The 24222-nt window shown below is 39.5% G+C and overlaps 1 protein-coding gene across 2 annotated transcripts in view; it reads right to left on the bottom strand.

Annotated features, from left to right (window-relative positions):
* The window catches only part of LOC145994855 (zinc finger and BTB domain-containing protein 8A-like), a 54441-nt gene that overhangs the window by 16612 nt on the left and 13607 nt on the right, over positions 1-24222 (bottom strand). Inside the window, exon 4 of one of the 2 annotated variants that reach the window (XM_083131250.1) lies at positions 17378-18448. The exons of the other annotated variant lie outside the window; for it this stretch is intronic. Within the exon in view, the coding sequence (XP_082987376.1) occupies positions 17672-18448 (777 nt within the window). The 3' untranslated portion in view covers positions 17378-17671. Of the gene's footprint in view, positions 1-17377; positions 18449-24222 lie in introns of those variants that run through there. 2 annotated transcript variants of the gene reach the window in all.

Below are 24222 nucleotides of genomic sequence, written 5' to 3'. Positions count from 1 at the left end.
TCCGGGTTCTTGTTTATGTTATCGTTTTTTAATGTGCGTGTGTGTGTGTGTGTGTCATTCCCTGATGCTTTCCTCCATGCTATTCTGCTTGACAGGGTAAGTAATAATTCTAAATTTAATTTTGGTATGCTAATGTTTCTTCTCCCATCTTGTTTCTCTTCGTTAAACCTCAATTCTAAAAATGGCTAATCTGGCAACAACGCATCTCGGTGACAGTGGACGAAATTCTGAAGAGGGTTGTCGCTCTGCTAATTACCCTGGCACTCCGCCCCCCCGCGGTCAGCACAGACGGGACTCTCGGAAACGACTGAAGACTTGTCCGAACTCACTGTTGGTGTCACACGTGAATGCACTTGGTGTCACATGTGAATGCACAGAGCATCGAAGCGCACCTCGATAGCTTCAAAGCTATTTTCTCCCCCCTGAATCTCCACTGCATTCTTGTATCGGAGACATGGCTTATTCCCCTCACACCCTCCAGCATGGTCTCCTTGCGAGGCTACAACGTCTTCCGAAGCGACAGGCACTGATAAGGGAGGATATTAATGCGGTGGTTGTGGCTAAATCTGACTGTAACTACGCACGAATGACAGAATATATTTTCCTGGAACTTACCATCAACAAACACAAGCTACTGCTGGCTGTTGCGTACTGTCCACCTGGAACGTGCTTTGTAAATTGTGAGGAGGAACTGGCTAAACTCATTTCCATGTACTCGCATGTATTATTACTGGGCGATCTGAACTTTCATTTAGAAACTGACAAACCTGAAGTAAATAAATTCCGCGCTGCTATCTCTTCTTACAATCTAAATATTTTGAAGCTCGATCCTACCTTCCACACGGCTACCTCGCATTCTTGGCTAGATGTCATCTTAACAGGAGACAGCTCTCAAATCACCAAACATGGACAAACGAGCGCCTGCGGTCTCTCGTTCCACGACCTTATTTACGTTGCTTACTCGCTCAATGTTCCAAAATCCAAGCCAAACGTAATTGAATACCGCGATTTAAAGAAAATTAACCTCGCTTCACTAAATGAAGATGCTACAAGAACCCCATGGAATTCAATATACAGCTTCAGTAATATTAACGATAAGCTTAATGAATTAAATAGTCTAATCTTACACCTTTTCGACAAACATGCTCCACTAAAGAAAAAATGCGTCACGTGGCCTGCTTCCCCCTGGATGACCAACAGCATTCTCGCACTTATGGCAGAGCGCGATTCGGCTCACCGCAGGTTTAAATCTGACAAGTGCCTCAAATGTCCAAATACTTTAAATAGTTTTAATAACTACCGCGTGTTGAGAAATCGATGTAATCAGGCCGTGCACAACGCAAAGAGGAGGCTTTCTTACGAATTATTAAATATGCAAGAAATAAATTAAGGAATCTAGGGCTAGGAGTGAAACGGAACGTAGATCCTACTCATGTTTCGTCCCTTGATGAATTAAATACACATTTCTCTCTCTGTAATTCAATGAATAACGATGCTAAAAATGTTACTATTAGAACTATAGCAAACCACAAAACAGAAATGATAGAGTTTAGTTTTAACCCAGTCTATGAGTTCCAAGTTGCAACCGCAATCAGTCGGATCAAATCTGGTTCTGAAGGAGCCGACAACCTCCCATTGCGACTAATAAAGATGATTTTACCTCATGTATTGCCATACATCACTGACATTTTTAATCTTTCTCCGCTCTGGTATATTTCCAGATAAGTGGAAAATTGCACACGTTCTACCTCTCGCCAAGACTGACCCCGCCACTTCCATTGACAATTTCCGACCTATCAGTATTCTTCCCGCGCTATCGAAAGCATTAGAATACATTGCTCATGACCAAATCAGCCGACATACAAATGAAGTTCTGGCTCCGTTTCAGTCGGGATTTAGACCTAATCACAGCACTAGCACCGCCATGACTCACATAACCGACGACGTCAGACAAGCTATGGACTGCAGACAGGCGACAGTTTTAGTTTTATTGGACTACACAAAAGCATTCCAGTCACTCGACCATGATATTCTCATTTCCAAGCTAAAATCATTTTTTAATTTCACCACCTCTGCAACCGACTGGGTCAAATCCTACTTAACTGGACGTAAACAAAGGGTGGTTTATGATGGCAAGTGCTCGGCGCTATCTGAGATCACTTGTGGCGTTCCGCAAGGAAGCGTACTCGGCCCTTTATTATTTTCTTTATACATTAATGACCTGCCAAATATCTTAAAACAATGCCGTTATCACCTGTATGCCGATGACCTTCACTTGTACTATTCTGCACAGCCAGTAATGTTAAGCGATGGCATTTTCAAGGTTAATGAAGATATAGAGAGGATTGTTAACTGGTCGCTAGACAATGGCATGTATATTAACCCTAATAAAACACAAGCAATTTTGATTGCTTCTTATAAACTGAAACGTTACGTAGATCTTAACATTCAGCCTTCCATTCTTGTACATTCGACTCACATTCCATTTAACCAAACTGTTAAAGATCTGGGAATTGTATTAGACGGAAATTTATCATGGTCACATCACACAAGTTTGGCGTGTAGAAAAGCCTTTGCATCTCTGTATTCTATAAGACGCATGGGCAAGTTCCTCCCCAACTCTATCAAGGCCAAACTATGTCAATCCCTAGTTTTATGTCATTTAGATTATTGTGACGTAGCGTATTCCGGCTTAACAGGTGAGTCAGCTAGACATATGCAGAGTGTTCAAAATGCCTGCGTAACATACATTTTTAATTTAAAATATTGGGACCACCTATCACCTTATTTTCTCAAATTGGGGTGGCTACGTATGCAAGAGAGACGAACGCTGCACACTCTGGTCTTACTTTACAAAGTTCTCAACCTCAAGTCACCTTCCTATCTCCTCTCTCGCTTCCAATTTCTTCACGAATTTCACGATCGCGACACCAGATCACGCAGCTCCTCATCTCTCTCTATCCCCGTCCACAGATCAAACTTCTTCTCCAACTCTTTCTCTGTATCGGCTGTAAGACTATGGAATCAGTTGCCAGAAAGCACTAGAACAGTAAGCTCCGTCGCTTCCTTTAGCAGACGTGTTCGCCACTCTCTTCAGAATTCTCGTTAGATCTTCCCCTGTCAAGCAGACCAAAGGGCATATGCAAGTGCATTAATTCTTAAAATACTTTGTAATTACTTCTATACAATTTTAAATTTTGCATTCCAATATCGTATTTTGTGTATTATATATTTTGTATTTTGTGTGTTATATTCAGGGCTTTAAGACTTGTGTGTATGAGTATAATGTGTGTGTGTGGAATTATGTGAAATAACTTAATGTACTTTGTGTATAATATAATAATGTGTAATTTTATGTGTATGGTTGAGTGGAATAAAAGGCTTTGTATGGCCTTAACTACGCCATTTAAAAGAAGGCGTTAAATAAATAAATAAATAAATATATATTTCTAAAATTCCCCCACTGTCAGAAAATTGGAACTCTCACCAGGGAGAAAAAACAAGGATAAATGATATAAATTTTCCAGTACTACAAGTGTTTGGAAATTATGAAGAAATGGAAGTTTTCATGTTAGAAATCCTGAGAACAACTACATTATGTAGTACTGAAGATTAAAGTTTCAAAGTTGGCATTTACTGAGGTCTGGAAAGATACAATAGTTTACATGTAGAAAATTTTCCAAGTACTGGGCATGTGTTTCCTGTCTTGATCTTGCCCAAACAAAACTTTTCCATCCCACACAACCCTACAAAACCAATATGTTCATTTGCAAAGTAACGAGTATGATAAATCCATGATGCGTATACAATTTTCACGGTTTGGCAATTTGTGCATATTCACATGATTTATATCCTACAATTAAACACTGAAAGTAGAAATCTTAAAAACAAAGATCAGTACTATCCAATAACATTAAATTTTGTTTGCACTTGACAGCAGCCATGCAGAATCAGTCTTGACCTTCACACATCTTAAAATGCTGAGTGCGTTTATGCCTATACATGTTGGACGGTTGCGTAAAAGAAACACCACATATTTCACATTTATAAGGACGTTCACCAGTATGAGTCCGAATGTGATAGACCATATGTTGTTTCACAATGCACAATTTCCCACACACAAGGCACTGGTAAGTTGTTCCATGCTGTCGATACATACTGGATCCATTTTCTGATTCTCCCATTGATTGTGACTGTTGAGGTACGGAATCCTGAAAATAGATACCAATGCAACCCTCGACATTGTACCAAGTATCACTCTTATCAATATGCACAAAGATATTATAAATGTGGTGCACTCATGAATAGGGGGAGAGTATGGATTATAACCCCCTGATGCTAATTTTCCTTTAAAAAAATGTATAAATAAATGAAAATCTACATATCAGCTACAAAAATAAGCTTCAAACTGCTCTGCTCTCAAATGAGATTTCTGGGCACATCACTGTATAACTGATATTCACCTGCAAATTTTCAATTCCCTTCAACTTGGATTTACATATCCTCTGCTAGGCATTTCCATGTAATATTCAACAGAAATAAGACTACTGTATGAATAGAAAATGGGTTAAATATTGGATACATTGCAATAATTTCAAGGATATCAATTCAAAACAATTTAACTATCATACATTTTGTAACAATTCAAATGTCTGGTAAATTTAATTGATAACCACATGAAAATGTAATGTTATTGGCTTTTACATTAGATATTTATTTTCTGAATTTTAACATATTTGTTTTAAAAAGTTAACAAGTTCAAAACACACAGTGCTACCTTTTTCACTAGATAAAATACATAGAAAATCACTAAAATGCAGCACAAAATGATATTACATTATATAGCTCACATTTGCTCCTCATGGACACTGCCAACATGATGAAAAGAAGTAAAATGGATAACATTTTACATTGCATTTTAGTGTGTTTGCATTTTTATATCATCAAACCATTCTCTAGAGGAAATCATGAGCTATGTATTTGGTCCAGTGACTTTCGGACATAAATTGCATAGTTTCTTACATGTTTGCTATTACTTGTGTCGGAAACCAACGTTTATGCTATTTTAAAAATGAAAGAAAATTTTTGAAACTTTGTAATTCAATGAAGATTTATGGTAGCTCTATCAAACAAAAACCATAATTTAGCAAATTTTCTGTTCTTTCATTTTGGTTATCTTCACTTTTTGTGTACAATACACATTTTTGAGATATCAATTGTTTTACTTTTCAAGGTGAATTTTTGGCACCATTTTTTCAAGATGGCTTAAAAATCGGATTCCTCACATTTTTTTTTTACTACAGGGGCAGTTCATTTCATTTCCTTTGCAATTAGTTCCCCAGACGACATTATCTTTTCTCGACTATATCAAGCTTATAACTTGTTTAAGGGGAAGAGTGACAGTTTCACACCAGTTATGCATTTATTTCAATATCGTCAGAATGGGCTCTGCTACTAAAAAAAATCCGCAGCTGGACAAGAGAGTACAGTATGAATTTCTCTCCATGTTGCAAGTGGAAGCGGTTTTTTAAGTTTATTAAGATAGACACAATGTTTGAAAAATATGAATAAGTATTTACAGAATCCCATGTTTTCCTTATGCAGAATCAACTTCGACTTTTCCTATGACTAAGAAATTGTTCATGTACTTTTCTACATCACTGGATGTTTGCTATTCCCGAGAGAACAAATAAAATAATGCTCCCATAAGCATAATGCTTTTCTCCTTGCCTCCTATGGCCATCCTGGCGGTGTTGTCAAACCTGATGCACTTAAAACAGCTAAATTTTATTTTAAATGGAGCTAAAGTTGACTTTCAAGGATCTAGATTTACGAAGACTGGATAAAGTGCCTCCCAGGATAATTTTAGTTATCAAAGAAAGAGGTGGGGGACACTGCTATTACCATTAACTTAAAGTAATGACAATTTATTCTTAGTTTTAACTGACTACATCTGGCGGTATCTATAAATAACCCATGGCTTGACAGCCCTTGAAGGACCCAGGCAGATCCCCCGAATGCCGGTCTCCCTCCCACAATTCTAGCTAGAGGTGTGGAGATCTTCAGCCGGTAATGGGGTCAGCACGTCAAACACCAGCCGTTATAGGAGATTTCCGAGACCGAGTTACGTAGCTCCCCAATTTCCTCACGATGGTGGGTTGCCACTGGTCCTATACATAGGCCGAGAATCCAGGTGTACTCATACCCATGCAGTCCCACAGTCGGAGCCCAAAGCACAGCACCTTAGACCGCACAGCCATCTGGCGGTATCACCCATCTCAATAATCCCCTAATGGTCCTATGAAGTCGAAAATAAAAGATTCCCGAATAACAAAATTGTAGCTGGGGAGGTAAGATGGAGTGGGGGTGATGCAGCCAACATAAGAATATCACACCACATGTAAAATGTATACTCATGCCAAAAGTTAGTCTATGTGGGCCGGTGCCAGTGATGGCATCATAGTGGGGCAGGTGTCCCAGTTTACAGCCAAATGAGTTCTTGAAAGAGCCAGATCTGGCTCCAAAAAAGCTAAGTTGAAAACAGTGCTCTCGGCTCCTGAGAGAGAAGAACCTCATGGAAACCCTCCCTCATGCCCTTAAGAGAAACTTGCCACCTTAAGAAGCCTAGTATTTCTATCTGTTTGGTTGCAGTTCTTAAATCATTACTTGTCAGGGCACAGATGGACTTATCTATTATGTAGTGTTCAGCTAAATATTTACTTTAAGCTCTTAATTTCAAAGCAACAAATTTTCACATATTGTAAATACCATACAACAGGTAATTACAAGTCAAATTTCAAAATATAAAGCATTATTTATCAAAATGATAGCACATAAATGAGACGAAAGTGTGTTTTGTGACTTTTGGAGCATACTGTGACTCAGTTAATGTTCAGAGATACATATTTTGAGTACTACATGAGCCTTGAGGTATCATTAGTAATTGGTAAAGATTAATTTGATTCATGCTATATTTGAGGGCTTTATTTTTTTCTCCAAAAGTAGCAGCAACAAGTGCACAATTCTTGCCACGATAATGGAGTATTGGTATTAAACATTTTTTTTTTCAAATTTAGAACAAGAAACATTTATGTGAAAAACACTGTCATCTTGGAAAACAAATTCTTCACAGAAGATTTTATTTTGTACTGATTGATTAGGAGGATACATATCGCGACCTTAAAAAAGTAAAAAGGTTCTATCTGCACTTTTGTGCGAAAATAAGTTTGTGACCTTAAACAGACCATTGGTTTACATTCTTTGTACTCCGTAAAGATCATACTTCGAAGTATATTAGTTTCAAAGATATTCAACGGGGTAAAAAAGTACTATCTGCAAATGAGGTTTTAAGTTGGGGCCAAAAAAGTTCTATCTCCTTGCAATTTGTTTCCGGTCTTTGTGTTCAGTGCATAGCGTATTGTTGTATTGCAGCAGTTGGGCACACTGATCCGTCTGAAGCCTTCCACGTCGTAGCCAGTCCAGTGTACTTGACCTGACGGTGCACGCGTTACAAGCAAACACGAGTGATATGGATAACTTATCTTGTGAGGATTCTGGATCCGAGTACGTTCCTACAAGTTCAGGAAGCAGCTCTGACTGCGAGATACCGAACCAATGCCAAAACGTACGCAATGACATTGCTACGGTGGTTTTCATTGATGCAAATGAGGACAGTGCGTCAAGTCATGTTGCCGACAGCACGAGGCATCTTGTTCCATACTCCTCGTCTTCTGAATCAGAGATAGAAAAATCACCTATCAAAGGGCGACGGGCATGCACAAGGAAAAGGAAACGCAACCAAGATAACTGGAAGAAGGTGCAAACAAGTAAGAAACATCAGGCAGGCCTTGAACACACCAACTTTAGAGGTAAGAAAATTAAAGCTAAGGAGTTGAAATTGCACAAACTGTACAGAATCGTGCACTCGTGGCTGCACAAAAAATATAAGCCCTGAGGAGCAAGATAATTTATTTGTGTCATTTTATACACTGCAAAAAGTCTTGCAGGAAAAGTTCACTACCTGTTAAGGACATCAGAATGTTGCATAAAAAGAAGAAGTATGAAAGGCAAGCTCATTTACTCACGAAAGAAAAACACATTTAAATATAAATTCTATGTTAGAAAGAAAGAAATGTATGTGTGCAAAAGATTTTACCTCAACACACTTGGTGTAAGTCAGAAAATTTGTGAATCTAACTTTATTGCTGTGCATAACGACGACTTGTTACAAAATGTCCAAGTACGATGCAGCATATATTGGATAAATGTAAGCAATTGAACAAAACTAAAAATGTGCAAGGAGTTGTTGGTTTAATCAAAGTGAATTACAATGAATTGTTTAATAAAGATTTGTCTCAACCCATAATAGGTTATAAAGCAAAGATACCTATGAAAGCAGGTGCTACGCCTATTTTTAAGAAGTTTTACAACATTGCATTTGGTATGAGAGATAAAGTAAAGGAAGAATTGGACAAGTTGATTGACCAAAATATTTTGGAAAAGGTGGAATAGAGTGACTGGGCAAGTTCGATGGTTGTAGTTGCAAAGAGAGATGGTAATGTACGCTTGTGTTGTGATTTTAAGAACACAATTAATAGGGTTGTGGAAAATGTAACATATCCTTTGCCAAGAATTGATGAAATTTTTCCTAAGGTGTATGGTCACGATACCTTTGTTGCTTTGGACCTGAAGAAAGCTTATTTACAAATAGCATTAGACAATCAGGCGAAACAATTGCTCGTTATGAATACCCCATGGGGCTTGGTTCGACATACGTAACTACCATTTGGAGTTAGTGTATCTTCCCAAATATTTCAGAAAACAATTGAAGATATACTTCACGGTTTGAATTATGTCATACCATATCAAGACAATTTGCTCATATCAGGGAAAGGAATACATGAAACGTGTGTACGAACACTGGAAGTTCTGCAGCGTTTAAAAGAACACAACGTTAAGATTAATTGGGACAAATGTGTATGGTTTGTACATGAACTAGAATATCTGGGATATGTGCTGAGTAGGACAGGGTTAGACTGTCAGAAAAGAAAATGAAAGCTTTATTGCAATGTCCTGAGCCACGTAACGTTCGTGAGGTAAAAGCATTTCTTGGTGGAATCAATTTTTATAGGAGATGTGTTCCCAATTTATCGATAATACTGTCTGAATTATATAATCTGTTAAGGAAGAATGTTATATGGAGGTGTTCTAGATTGATATTCTTTATGAAAAGTTGTAAATTGTTTTTCATAATTGCTAAAATTACGTGAATGACCTTGTCCTGGTGTGTTTGAGATCGTATTTTGAAACCTAGCAGAATTCTTACTTGTCAAGTGCCTTTTGTTGGTATCATGCATCCTATCTGAACTGAAACGTTGATTTGACCTTGCACTTAATTCGTTCTGTGGTCTGTTATCTTCCTTATTGTAAGAACTACTTGGCCCATGATGATAAATGTGATTTACATTAGCCTGCTTGTAATATTCCTTCATGTCATGCTCTAATTTTTCCATCTGTTTAGCAATTTCGAAAGCCTTTTGAAATTCCATAATATTTTTAGAAATTATGTGCTTTCTAATTGCTTCTGATTTAATACCACTAATTAGAGAATCAAATAAAGCAATTGGCAAAAAGTTATCATAACCGCATTGCTCACCTATTTTCCTTAACCGTCTTACGAAATCTTCAATCTGTTCGTCATCTTCTTGTTTACAGTTCCGTAGTTTCAGCCTTTGCACAATGTAATTACTAGTAGGACTATAGTAAGAAATTAATCTTTGTGAAATATCTTCATATGTTTTAACTTCCGGCAGTGCTGGAGCAAACAATTCTCGAAGAACTTCATACGATTGTGATCCAATTACAGCAATCAATGTAGGAACTTCCTCTGGTGCAACGTGCTGAATACGACAATAATTAGCAAATCTTTCCAAATATGCAGAAACAGATCCATTTAGAGGATTGTATCTATCGAAAGGTACTACATAAGCCATTTTACTAGACTTGTAACAAACTTGTAATTACTCAAATTTACCTTCTCGTCGCCACATTGTAAGCTGTCTTGTATGCACACAGGCTAATACGCACGCGTTTTATACATACTTAAACTTGAGATATAAACGGACCACTAATTAACATTTAACAATAGATTTACTGACAGGCAGCTTAACATACAACTCCCACAATGGACACCTCCATATTTCAACAAGACATAAACAGAAGCCTAATGATATTTCACATATAACATGAACATGCAAACAAAGACCTTTTATCTGGAATACTGAAGCCTAATGGTCGAGGCAGAAGGACACAGGAAAAGATCCCGAAGGAGATGAAAGACAGAAGGCGAAAACACACAAAATCTTTTCGAAAAACTGAATCGCACTATTGCAGAGCTAGTTCAAGTAAAGAATACCTTGATAGTAGTTTAAATAACAATGATGTATGATCTTTACTGTCAAGAATGTATCAATTATAATTGCCAGTTTCTAAAGGTATCAATGTACCGTAAAATCTTTAATGAAGAATTCAATTTAGATTTTTGAAGCCAAAATCTGACAGGTGTGTTGCGTGTGAAGAATTCAAAATGCGGAGCATTGAAAAAGACCTTGATAATTAATTACAGCGCAAATATACACAACATGTTGCAAACAAGGAAGCTAGCAGAAAAGAAAGGGAAACAGACCGCAAGAAACAAGATATAGATACCATTGTTGTTGCATTTGATTTGGAAAATGTCAATACAATCCCTAGAGCTCATATCAGTAATTTATTTTACAGGCAAAAGTTAAACTTATACAACATGACGGCTCATGTTGCTCCTGGCAAAGACGTGTACTGCGCAATTTGGACAGAAATAGTCACAGGGCGCTCCGGTAATAATATTGCAAGTGCTGTTTCTAAAATTATGCAGGAAATAATAACAAAAAAAGTTAATATAAAACACAGAATAATGTGGAGTGATAGCTGTGTTCCACAAAACAAGAATCAGACGATGTCTCTGGTGATGAAGAAACCCTCATATTGAAGATATCACAATGAAGTATTCTACCCCTGGCCATTCCTGCATTCAAGAGGTAGACCATGTGCACTCCCAAATAGAAAAAGCAATGAATGTAAGTGAGTTTTGGTCACCTGTTTCTTTTCTTCATATTTTACTAGCAGTAAACGGAAGGAAACCTTTTCGTGTCATTCAACTACAACAACGTCATTTCAAAGACTTCCACAACAGTAGCAAATATCTGCCTTTCAACGAAGTACCTTTTTCTCAGCTATCTCAAATAAAATGTACGCAACGACAAGCTGAAGTAGCATATACATTATGGCATTGTAATTCACTGTTTGTAGTTGTGAATGTGTGCCCATTAACCACTACCAGACAAATGGCACAACATTCATCTCCTATGTATCCATCTATTGGAACCTCCAATGTAGAGAGGAAGCAATTAAGTAAAGAAAAAGTGTCAGATCTCGCTTATATGATGAAGTGGATGCCGGCTGTGGACCAATGTTACGTTGCTATAGCCTGACAAGTTAAGTCCCGATATGCACAGATCGCTGCGGAGCACTTCCTATTACGTCATCCTCCCCACCACTATTCTACCTACTGGTCTGGCCTTGAGACTATGAGTGGTGCAAACTCAGCAAAATTAAGCTAAAACAAATATGACAAACTATTTTTACTGTGTAGATTGTCGGTGCTGGCTCATATCAGTTTATTAGTGGTTCATTTGATTTAATCCGGTCTTTGAAAATGCGTGCGGTGCACGGATCATAAACTGTAGTATTACACACGCCCGTTAACGTTTATAACGAAGAGAAACTACTGGGCGAATGACTTCATTTTCTGAATGCGACATCAAGCAGTGGTCTGTTGTTTTTGTTTTTTTAAAAAAAAAAGCAGAGTGGGGTGTTATCGTACAACAATCACTACGAGAAGGCAATCTGATAACACACTTGCCTGTGTTCTTTTTTGAAGCACTGAAATGTTCTTGCTCTTTATACTTGGCTGCATATTTTTAAAATGCAAAAATCAAATCATGCCAGGTCCAACAAAATCCACAATCTGCTCTGGAAACCCCCTTAGAGGACAGGCCAGAGAAATTGTTTACAATGTTACAACATATTTGAGAAATCAGAAGGAGTATAACGTTGTCGAGTCCACTTGACTCTCACTCTCTCTCTCTCTCCCCACAAGAGTCGCCACAGGAGTATCTAAATGGATGGTTTCTCAAGTTTTCAAAGAATTGGATTTGATTTGTTGTTCTAAGTCGACTTTATGCACAGTAAGGCTAATCGGGACTGGACGTACAGTTTAAAGTGGGATCTGAACCACTATGTGCCTCCACTGGGAATTGAACCCGGGATTCCTTGATTACAAGGCGACAACGCTACCACTGCGCCATCGGAGAGTTCTAGTTCTAAAGGTTTTAAAGGTGAGCTGAAGTTCTGTACTCCGACAGTACAGCGCCTTGAATAACGTAGTGTGGAAAACGACCCAAGAAACTGGTTCCCCAAGACGATGACAAGTAGATGGCAGTGCGATCGACCCAGGTGCTAATTTTGTTATGAAAGTAATGCGGCTTAGTTAGTTTTTGGAATATATTGTGTAGATTTGTTTCTCTAGAAAGGTGGTAAGTGAATTGATGGAAACAGTTATCTTTGTGGAGTGATTTGCAGTCACGAAATGGCATTAATTTGGAAAGAAAAGTAAAATAAAATTAATAAATAAATAGCATGCGTAACACAAGAAGAAACATCGCAATGTGATTCCGGATGTCAGGTCTTGGACTGTGTATTAGAGTTTATTTTTCTATGTTATTAGAATATAAATAGTATCCTGAGAGATACTTCATACCGAGGCGACAAACTACAAATGTCGCTTGAAAGCGAGCAGTCCGAAATCAATGCAGCCTTTCGAACCATAGGGACAAAAGCTCTGACTGCACAGTTTCCTCAAGGAGATTTTACACCAAAGCGACACGCGACAAACGATACGAGGATTTCACACCAAAGCGACACAAGTCATTCGGTCCAAGGCAACTTTCATACCGAAGTGACACATGTTGCTTGGAAACGTGCCAATCAAGAGCAACATTTCACATCATAGCGGCATGACGGGAAGCACAGGCGAGCGTTCGGTTGGTGAAATCCTCAAGCGATAAGTGTCGCGTGCCGCTTGTCGCTTTGGTGCGCAATCTCACTAAAACAAGACACTCATTGCATCGTGTATGCCCGAACAACAAACCACAGCAACATGTTGCATGGCCCAGTTTGAGCGACGCAGAAGCGACACGTGTGGCTTATCGTGTTGCCTAGATCTGTTGTTGTAATGTGCGGTTTATCGTGTCGCCTATCTGTTGTTCGGAAGCAACGCTTGCTAATAGACTGAAGGCACCATGTCGCTTGTCACTTAGTTGGGAACTCCCCCTGTAGCACGTCGCTTCGGTCTCAGCACCCTTCCTTTAAGGAGCTTTCCGACCGAAGTAACAAGTAGCACGCGAATATGCCATATGAACGTGTCATTTGCTGCTTGGACCCTCATGTACAATGAATGCTATTTTACAGTCTGGAAGTGTGTGTCACTAGTGTGACAGTGTGAACATCTCGTGTCGCTTGTCCCATTGGTTTGAAAGTTTGCCTTACACTCATGTCGATGGCACTAAGAAAGTTTTGTGGGGTTCCCCTTGTCGTTTCATGCAATCATCATTATCATCATCGCCGCGATTAGTTTAAAGCAGAAGAAAAGAGACAGTAAATATCCAAAATACAAATGCTTCAGTGTGTATATCTTTAAAAGAAATGATGATGATTATAATAATAATGAACCTAATTCATACACAAAAATTTAGTTGCCAAGAACATTCCACGCGTATTTTTTCTCCCGTGTTATTAACGAAAGTATGACGATAACAGTACGTGGTCGACTGTCTAGAATGTTCGTTAATATCTTCGCGACCACTGTACCAAATAGCATAGCAATTATCACATTCATAGAAATGCTTCATGTAAAAGAAAACTCCATTTACTTCCATTATAAGCAGTCGAACACCAAGCACCGGTGTCAACACCAGCGCCTCCAGCGGATCATTTTCGAGTGGAACCACCCACAGAGCGCAGAAGCATGCCGTTTTCCACACTACGTTATTCTAGCCGCTGTACCGACAGGTAGAAAACAGCCCAGGAAAAAGCGAATACAAATTTTGTTGAAAATCCTCAGATCATTCCGCTCCCTCCAGGTTGCACTACGAACCAACGTCACTGCGGAGATTGGAGTGGGGAAATGTGGTGTAAGCTGAGCAACAGCTATTTGCAGCATCTTGTTTTTAAACTTGTCAAGTTATATGGTGCTGAAGAGAAACATATAAGATACTTTTCTTTCCATTTGTTTACAGTCTTGTTGTCAATACGAGATATATCTACTCTCAATGAGTACAAATATTTTTAATTTTCTTATCAGAAGGATATGCAGTAGCATGTTATGTTAAAATGAACGTTTTGTGTTTCCACTGGAATTATATACTGCAACACTATTTACAACAGGTTACTTTTTTCAAATGACTCACATGTCAATAACTTTCTATTAAACATTATTTCAAAATCCAATCTTCACACTCTTACGTAATTGGTTTATAGTATTGAATAAAATGATTTGTATTATTTTGTACTCTGGAGCACCTTTTACATCTTATTTACTTTAACATGTACATAGTTGAGAACTAAAAGTGGTAAACGTTGTAGGTGCCAAAAGCAAATGTGTTGGGAAATCACATCGTTCAGCACATCAGCCCGTAAGTACGTTCACACTATACTGGATCCGCGCTTACAAGGAACTGTACGGTAAACAAATGCACGTGTATGAATACAGTGTTGCCAACCAATAACTGCAGAATATAGCGAAAAGCGAATTCTCACAGTGTGTAGGGTTCTACATTATATTGTAGAAATGCTTTTTATGGATAATCACCATAATCACAATGTGGACATGTCATACCCTATTTGTTGCTAGTTTTCATAGAATAAAGAATACAAATTTTCCTCCTCACATCCCTCACAAGAAAAGCCATTTTTTGAATGGCCAGTTCTTTCCGAGTGTTATCTTTGTATATCCGTAGGTTTATTAAATATATATATGTAGTATAAACATATTCACATAACTAGAGTAGTTTTGCATACATTTTTAGAGTTTTCTAAATTTCACGCAAATTGGACAAACATTTTAAGAGAATTTGAAAAAAAAAATCCAATATCGTGGATCCGCGATTTTCTTTTTTTATGCTATCAAAAAATGAAGTAGACCCTGTCTTACAATGGACGTAGAGAATATATGTGCAGAATTTCGTCTAATTTACTCAAAAATCGTAAGAGGTTTGACGAATCGAAAATTACCAACGAAATGGAACTCCAGCCACTTTATTTCTTCCATTTTTCAAAATTTTTAAAATCTAGCATCATATTTACAAACAGCGACGTAAGAGAATGTTCGAATAGGAACATCTGCAACAATACCACAAGGATTAATACTACTGTTAAAGAAAATAAATAAACAAACGAAAAATAGGTCACTTCCGTGTCTATTTTTGAATGAAGTCAAATAAGTATGATACTACTGTGCAAATATCTGAAAGCCATTATTGTCACCAATACAGGACCAAAAAGTTCAAAACAGCTAATTTTAGCAAAAGAATAGGCGGATTGGCAACACTTCTCGTTGAGTCTGCTTGAACAACAGACCCTGCCACGTGCAACAAAATATAGTCCACTTTCTAACTTGCAAGAATAGAACATTCCTTCAACACAATTGTAATTATCGTACTCTAGAATTATCATAACCAATATTTAGTATGTAAATGAACTCCAGGTTGGCATAAATACACAAGACGTGACAATTTTTACTCTGGGTACAACACGCATGCGTAAAGGCTGGGCAGGCGGGAGGGAATTTCAATTTGGGCGAGATGGATGTTCGCTTTGGCTACGTTAAACACTGCAGCGGGAAACCGTTGAAAAGCGCCGAGAAACAAATTGTATTGAATGTGTTCGCAAAGTTTTGCGAGAAATATCCAACTATGGTTATCCAGGATGTGATGAAATTGACATCTGAGTTTACTGGTGTCTCTGTTAAGAGTGTAAAATCTGCACGCAGCGAGGTTCTAAATAATGGCATTTTAACAACACCAGGGAAAAAGCATCAACGTCAAAAGCCTGTGTTACAAGTTCAGTGCGATGAGTTTGCGAGAATCCGTCGTAAGGTTCATCACTTTTTGGAGAGGAACGAAGCGCCAACAATAAATAAAGTGTTGGTGAGTGTGAATAGTGATCCGGATCTGCCGAACCTTAAGAAAACAAGTTTCCACACACTTCTGAAAGAAATCAGCTTCGAGTTTGTGCAACGCTACAGAAAAAATATTATTGTTGACCGAGAAGACATATTGTTGTGGCGCCGGAACTACCTGAGGAAAATACGCGAATACAGGCGGGAGGGGCGAAAGTTGTATTTCTTTGATGAAACATGGGTGAATGAAGGTCATACTGTTTCTAAGGTGTGGGTAGATTCTGCAGTAAAATCTAAAAAACAGGCTTTCCTCTCAGGATTAACCACAGGGCTAAGAAACCCGACCGGCAAAGGCAGACAGACGCCTTATTGTATTGCATATTGGAGAAAGAAGAGGAACGCTTCTGGGAATCAGATTACATGTGCGACACGATTGTTGACCGACTTGTTATCAATCCAGCTGATAGCAGTAGCGGCGGCACCAACAGTGAAGGGGAGGAATCTATGGAAGGAATCGACTTTCTATCTGACTCTGCTTAGGCAAGTAAAACACTTTTATATCTTCAAATTAAATTCTTAAGTACAGAAGTTCAGCTTATCTTGTTAATAGTTATAGTTTTCCTTTTTATTTAATTTCTCGTAGCTTGTAACATTGCTTTCGCGCCAACTTTCTCTCACACGTGGTGGAAGCAGCAGAAGCTTTACGATCATCCAATCGCTGAAGCCTGGCGGAGTAATACCTTTGCCCTTGTGTTTACAGTGCAGTCCCTTCTAAGCGCGGAAAAGGTATAGTGCCTCTTTACATGCCCTTTGAACTACTTAGAGGGCTACCAGCCACATTTCACATTTACCACATTATAAAGCATGGCACATTTCACAGTTTAACGTGGAAAACGGTGTTTGCATTATTGTGGCACTTACAGCATTTACAAATTTTAGTCTTCAGTTCATGCAGAATATAGAATATAACTAATTTCTCACCTTCCTTTTTTTGCAAAAAGTTTGAATATTTAAGGGATAACCTTTTTACTCTCATCTGAAACTCTGTTACTTTTGGAGTAAAAAGGTTCTAACTGCAAATTTGTCGTTGCAATACCTGAACATTAGTAATATTTTTTCATTAATTTTCCTGTATATATTAGGGAGGGATCACTATACACAAATGCCAGAAGCACAACTTGTTGGAATAATTAGTTTTCCCCGTGCACATAGTCAAATCTTTAACTAACTCTCCTGAGAATATTACGACTTGGCAGATAGAACATTTTTACTTTAAGGTCGCAATATTTTGTTGGTACAAAAAATCAATGCATAAATATGCAAATGAAATAAAATTGATGCAAACTCAAAACTAACAATTAATTTGTTAAATTTATCTAATATATATATTTTGATCTTTCAAATTTCCTTAATTATCACTCTTCCTGTAGTGGCATCTCGAATCAAACGCATAACTTTGCCTTTGGTCTGTACCCTAAGAGAACTGGACATACTGTGATGAACGTTCCCAGAACCAGTATTCTCAATGGTTTCTACTGGATTGAGCGTATTAATGTTTTCAGGTTTAGCATTTCCTGCACGACCATCATCATCTTGATCTGAAGAACAAGCCCTCTGTTCACGTATTTTGCCAACTTCTGTTGAGGAAATGCTCATACAACTATCTGCTGTCTTTGTCAATAAACCATGTCGCATTTCACGTATGCATCTGACTGCAATTGATTTTCTTGCCTTGTTATTTCTTGACAATGGGGCTTGAACTTCCTTAACAACATTAGATTGGAAGTGGAAGTTTGATGAATAAGTACACGGTTTCTTCTTGGACTTCATAATGCTCACGGGCTTTGCGATGGTAGAAGTCGAACCATCAATTTGATTAACACCACCGTTTCCTCCTCTGCCATCTATTGACAGTGTACCCACGGCAAATTGATTGAAGCGGGAGTTATCCAACAGAGAATTAGTGTCTACAACTCTAATGGGCATTTTCTGTCTTTCAATTTCTTCAGGTTTCTTCAGGATAATGTTATTTTCCTCCACTGGAGTCACTCTTTTCTCGGCCTTGCATATTATTGGTGGGAAAGAAAGAGGTGCAATTTCTTGAACACTTCTACTGACTTCATCTCTGCTTAACTGTCTTTGTCTCTTACGTGCTTTATCTCCACAACCTTTATCCTGCAAAAATAATTTCTATGATCAGATGAAAAAAAAAGCTAACTTGTTTACTTATGAAACTTAGGCATAGACACTTTCAAGAGGTTTCAAAAACAACTATAATTAAAGAAATTGGTTCAATAGCTAATTTAACCTCAAATATTCCTTAGCTTGAGTTTGGGTTTTTGTTTTAAGTGCAATTTATGCACAGATAGGGTAATCAGGACTGGACCTACAGTTTCAAGTGGGTTCCGAACCAGTATGTGCCTCCACCAGGTATCGAGCCCAGGACCCCCTTGATTACAAGGGGACGACGTTACTACTACACCATCCCGGAGGCCCCAAATTAGCAAAACAGGTTTAGTATCAGTCTATTGGAAAGTGATGATAAACGCTTGGGGATTTTACAGTACATTTATAAAGAACTCAAAGATGTTCTTGGAGAATATGTAATTCCAAAAAATTGCAGAAACAAATTATATGCTCTGAGCAATTTGTAAAGAAGGAAAAAATATCTTACAACAGAAAGATAAAGTGAAAATATTTTCAGTTCCTTTAAAAAATATAGTACATGTGATTCTGATTGATTCCATATTTAAAAAGCCATGTGAAAAGAATTGTGTACGTACCGGTATCAACCGTGGTTTACTTTGTGTGTTTGACTATGTCACAATTCTTCAAAGAAGATCTTTCCTCAAGCCCCTGTTTCAGCAAATCATGTAAAAATTAATAAAATAGGGAATTATTCTCCGTGACAACCATCCTGTGATGCAACTATACCCAGGTTTTTAACATATGATGTTAACTTGTAACTAACTGATTGATTTTACTTCACTTTTCTGCCACTTTCGGCTAATCATGAAGGATGAGGATGAATGATGATCAGATGAAATCCATGCACACGTGGACAGCACTAGACGCAAATCCCACAGAGGTTTATGCTGGTCATAAGTCCCAATGCCAGAGCCTGTTAGTCTGCAAAATGCATTCTAGGGGCAGTTCTGTAGTCGAGGGTATACAGTGGCTGATACGCTAGTGGTATATACTGTATACCCTCTGGTTAACCTTACTCAATACAGTATATCTTCTGCTGCAATGCATGTACCTTCTAATTCCGTTCCTTTTCTTTCCATTTATGTAATTTGACCATTACTCCAGAGATCTTATTACGGTTAAATACTTCTGGTTTCATGTGATCAGGAATGTAATTTTGAGAAGGCCCAATAAATGACAATAATTCAAGGATATTTGCAAAGCGAACTAGTGACAAGTGTTGATGAATACAAAGCATCACTTTGGAGAGTTTTTGTGTAGACATGTAGAAACAGCTACAGAAGACTATTTTATTGCTCAATGTATATATATATATACACACAGGGTGTTAATTTTAACTTGACATATCAAAATAGCGGGAGTGATATGCATGTGAGGAAAATTTGGTCCAAACAAACCATGATCCTTGTCGGGGGGGGGGGGAAGTTAATGGCGTACAAATGAGCCCCCGCACAGGGGCTCCCTGGGGGGCAGGGGGGGCACGTTGTGTTTTTCAAACAGGAACCCCCGAATTTTGTTTCTTTGGGATTCGCGGAGTCAAAATAAATAATAATTATGCTTGACATGGGTGCAACAACATGCGAAATAAAAAAGATATGGCCATGTGTATGTTTGGAAACACGTAAATGTCGTGCATGGAAAAACGGTAACAGGCCCCCACGAAAATACGAAGAATGGCGTGTGCATAGGAAAATTTCATTGCTGTCGATGGTGTCATTGAAGAGTGGAAGAAGTACCAAAAGAAGAGTGCGGAGGGGATAGGGGGAGGGGGCAGCATGCAACGAACAAAGTGGAAATACATCTGCTGGATTAATGCAGATGGCATGGAGATGAGGGAAACACAAAAACGTATTCAGGGATGCCAGAAAAGTGTAGGAGATGGGAAGGATGGAATGCAAATACTATTACCCTCGAACCTGTGGGGTGCTTGTTTCAAGGGAGTCCCCTTGCCTCTCACCTGTGGGGTGCTTGTTTCACGTGAGTCTCCTTGCCTCTCACCTGTGGGGTGCTTGTTTCAAGTGAGTCCCCTTGCCTCTCACCTGTGGGGTGCTTGTTTCATGTGAGTCTCCTTGCCTCTCACCTGTGGGGTGCTTGTTTCACGTGAGTCTCCTTGCCTCTCACCTGTGGGGTGCTTGTTTCACGTGAGTCTCCTTGCCTCTCACGTGTGGGGTGCTTGTTTCAAGTGAGTCCCCTTGCCTCTCACCTGTGGGGTGCTTGTTTCATGTGAGTCTCCTTGCCTCTCACCTGTGGGGTGCTTGTTTCAAGTGAGTCCCCTTGCCTCTCACCTGTGGGGTGCTTGTTTCATGTGAGTCTCCTTGCCTCTCACGTGTGGGGTGCTTCTTTCAAGTGAGTCCCCTTGCCTCTCACCTGTGGGGTTCTTGTTTCATGTGAGTCTCCTTGCCTCTCACCTGTGGGGTGCTTGTTTCACGTGAGTCTCCTTCCTCTCACCTGTGGGGTGCTTGTTTCACGTGAGTCTCCTTGCCTCTCACGTGTGGGGTGCTTCTTTCAAGTGAGTCCCCTTGCCTCTCACCTGTGGGGTTCTTGTTTCATGTGAGTCTCCTTGCCTCTCACCTGTGGGGTGCTTGTTTCACGTGAGTCTCCTTGCCTCTCACCTGTGGGGTGCTTGTTTCACATGAGTCTCCTTGCCTCTCTCGTGTGGGGTGCTTGTTTCATGTGAGTCTCCTTGCCTCTCACCTGTGGGGTGCTTGTTTCACGTGAGTCTCCTTGCCTCTCACCTGTGGGGTGCTTGTTTCACGTGAGTCTCCTTGCCTCTCACGTGTGGGGTGCTTGTTTCAAGTGAGTCCCCTTGCCTCTCACCTGTGGGGTGCTTGTTTCATGTGAGTCTCCTTGCCTCTCACCTGTGGGGTGCTTGTTTCACGTGAGTCTCCTTGCCTCTCACCTGTGGGGTGCTTGTTTCACGTGAGTCTCCTTGCCTCTCACGTGTGGGGTGCTTGTTTCCCGTGAGTCCCCTTGCCTCTCACGTGTGGGGGTGCTTGTTTCACGTGAGTCCCCTTGCCTCTCACCTGTGGGGGTGGGGTGGTGTGTGGGCATACATGCCTTACCCAAGCAAATGCTCGAAATAGTGACCATGAACGTCGATGCATTTATTTATTCTTGCATGAAATGACTGTTCACAACGCAAAAGTGTGGCGGCATCAATTTGTGTGCAAGCATTTCGTATTCGTTGCATCATGTCATTGCGCGTTGTGGGTACAGTTTGATACACCATTCCTTTAAAAAAAAACCACAAAAAGAAATCTGGCGCAGTAAGGTCTGGTGATCTAGCCGGCCAATTGACAGGACCACGTCGTCCGATCCAGCGATGATGGAACTTGCACGTTAATACTTCCCGAGCTATGGCAGCATAATGCGCCGGACAACCATCATGCTGATACCACATGGCCTGTCGCTGCGCAAGGCTTAGATCCTCCAGCAATATCGGTAGTTCGTCCTGCAAGAAATTGCGATACTTTCGCCCATTCAATGTACCGTCAATGAAAAACGGACCAATGAGTTTGTCACCCATGATGCCACACCATACGTTCACTGACCACGGGCGTTGATGTTCAACTTCACGCAACCAGTGTGGGTTGTCGGCACTCCAGTAGTGCATGTTGTGCCGGTAAACCTGGCCATGGTTTGTGAATGTTGCTTCGTCAGAGAACAGAACGTCCCGAAAGAATGCCGGATTTCGATGTATTTGTCCACGTGCCCATTCACAAAACACCATCCGTGCATGGAAATCCTGGTGCAGGGACACATGGTACGGGTGAAATTTGTGCCTCTTGAGTATGTTCCAAACACTGACATGGGACATCCCACTCTGGCGAGCTATGTTACGCGTGCTGGAATGGGGATCATACGCCACTGCAGCTAACACAGCGATTTCATTATTTTCCCCAATGACAGTTCTTCGACGCCGTCTTTGTTGCGGACACATGCTTCCTACTGTTGCAAATTGCTTGACAACCCTGGCGAAAGTCGACCGCGAACGCACTTTGTTCGGATAGCGACTGGCATATTCGGTGACAGCATTGTCCACATTCCGTCAACATTCACCATACATGAATTTCATTTCAATTCTGTCTTCCACAGATACACGCTCCATCGTCCTAGGTATACCTGCACTTTTACCCTGCACTCACTTCGAACACGGGCACGTCAACTAACCTTCTGAAGCACTCACGCCTAATAACCACCTATTTCCCCAAGTAAACACGGGCACAGAGAGCTGACTTCAGCGCAAGGTCAAATGGCCTAGTTTGTACCTTACGTGTGGCTGGCATCTGATAACACAGCTGATCCGACAACGTCGGTGGCGATAACATACTCTTCGCGTGAGTTCTGGAAACATGATTTACATCCCCTACCCCTTCACTTTTCTGGCACAGGCACAGTTCGTTATTTTGTTTCCCTCATATCCTTGGCATCTGCATTAATCCAGCAGATGTATTTCCACTTTGTTCGTTGCATGCTGCCCCCTCCCCCTATCCCCTCCGCACTCTTCTTTTGGTACTTCTTCCACTCTTCAATGACACCATCGACAGCAATGAAATTTTCCTATGCACACGCCATTCTTCGTATTTTCGTGGGGGCCTGTTACCGTTTTTCCATGCACGACATTTACGTGTTTCCAAACATACACATGGCCATATCTTTTTTATTTCGCATGTTGTTGCACCCATGTCAAGCATAATTATTATTTATTTTGACTCCGCGAATCCCAAAATGAAACAAAATTTGGGGGTTCCTATTTGAAAAACACAACGTGCCCCCCTGCCCCCCAGGGGTGCCCTGTGCAGGGGCTCATTTGTATGCCATTAACTTTCCCCCCAACAAGGATCATGGTTTGTTTGGACCAAATTTTCCTCACATGCATATAACTCCCGCTATTTTGATATGTCAAGTTAAAATTAACACCCTGTATATATATATATATATATATATATATATATATATATATATATATATATATATATATATATATATATATATATATATATATATATATATATAGGGTTTTCCAATAAGAACGGTATGATTATACAAATAAAATAAAAAGTATTTCAGATACAACCAAACTTTTTATATTATTTTGAAGCTTAGTTTATTACATTATGTTTTGAATAACACATCATTTCTGTGTGCACCTCGACTTTGTGCACACGAGTGAATTCGATGAACCCAATTTTCGATGACTTTGTGCAATAACTTGGTCCTAATGTCACGAATGCAGCTTTCAATGTTCAATCTTAATGCATCAAGGGTTTGTGGTCTGTTTGCGTAGTCTATAGATTTCAAATAACCCCACAAAAAGCAATCTAAAGGAGTTAAATCACCAACTAACAGTTGCATTTCTTGAAATTATCCTTTCACCAAACTGTTCTTGCAGTACGTCGATAGTGGCATTAGCAGCGTGACATGTGGCACCGTCTTGTTGGAACCACATGTCCTCCAAATCAATTTCATCTAAATTTGGCCACAAAAAATCTGTTTAACATCAATCGGTACTGCTCACCAGTCACTGTAACTGCATCTTCTTCCTCGTTTTGGAAAAAAATGGTCCGATGATGCAACGATGCCATAAACCAAACCATACAGTGAGACCTTTTGTGGATGCAAGGGCTTCTCGTGAATCTCTTGTGGATTGTGTTCACACCAAAAACAACAATTTTGTTTGTTAACATATCCACTTAACCAGAAATGAGCTTCACCTGAGAATATAATTTTTTGCCCACAAT

This window comes from Lepisma saccharinum, chromosome 11 (assembly GCF_977018435.1).
Source record: "Lepisma saccharinum chromosome 11, izLepSacc3.1, whole genome shotgun sequence".
Classification (NCBI taxonomy): Eukaryota; Metazoa; Arthropoda; class Insecta; order Zygentoma; family Lepismatidae; genus Lepisma; species Lepisma saccharinum.
The sequence above is the reverse complement of the archived record's forward strand: the minus strand, read 5'-3'. Positions and strand labels throughout refer to the sequence as shown.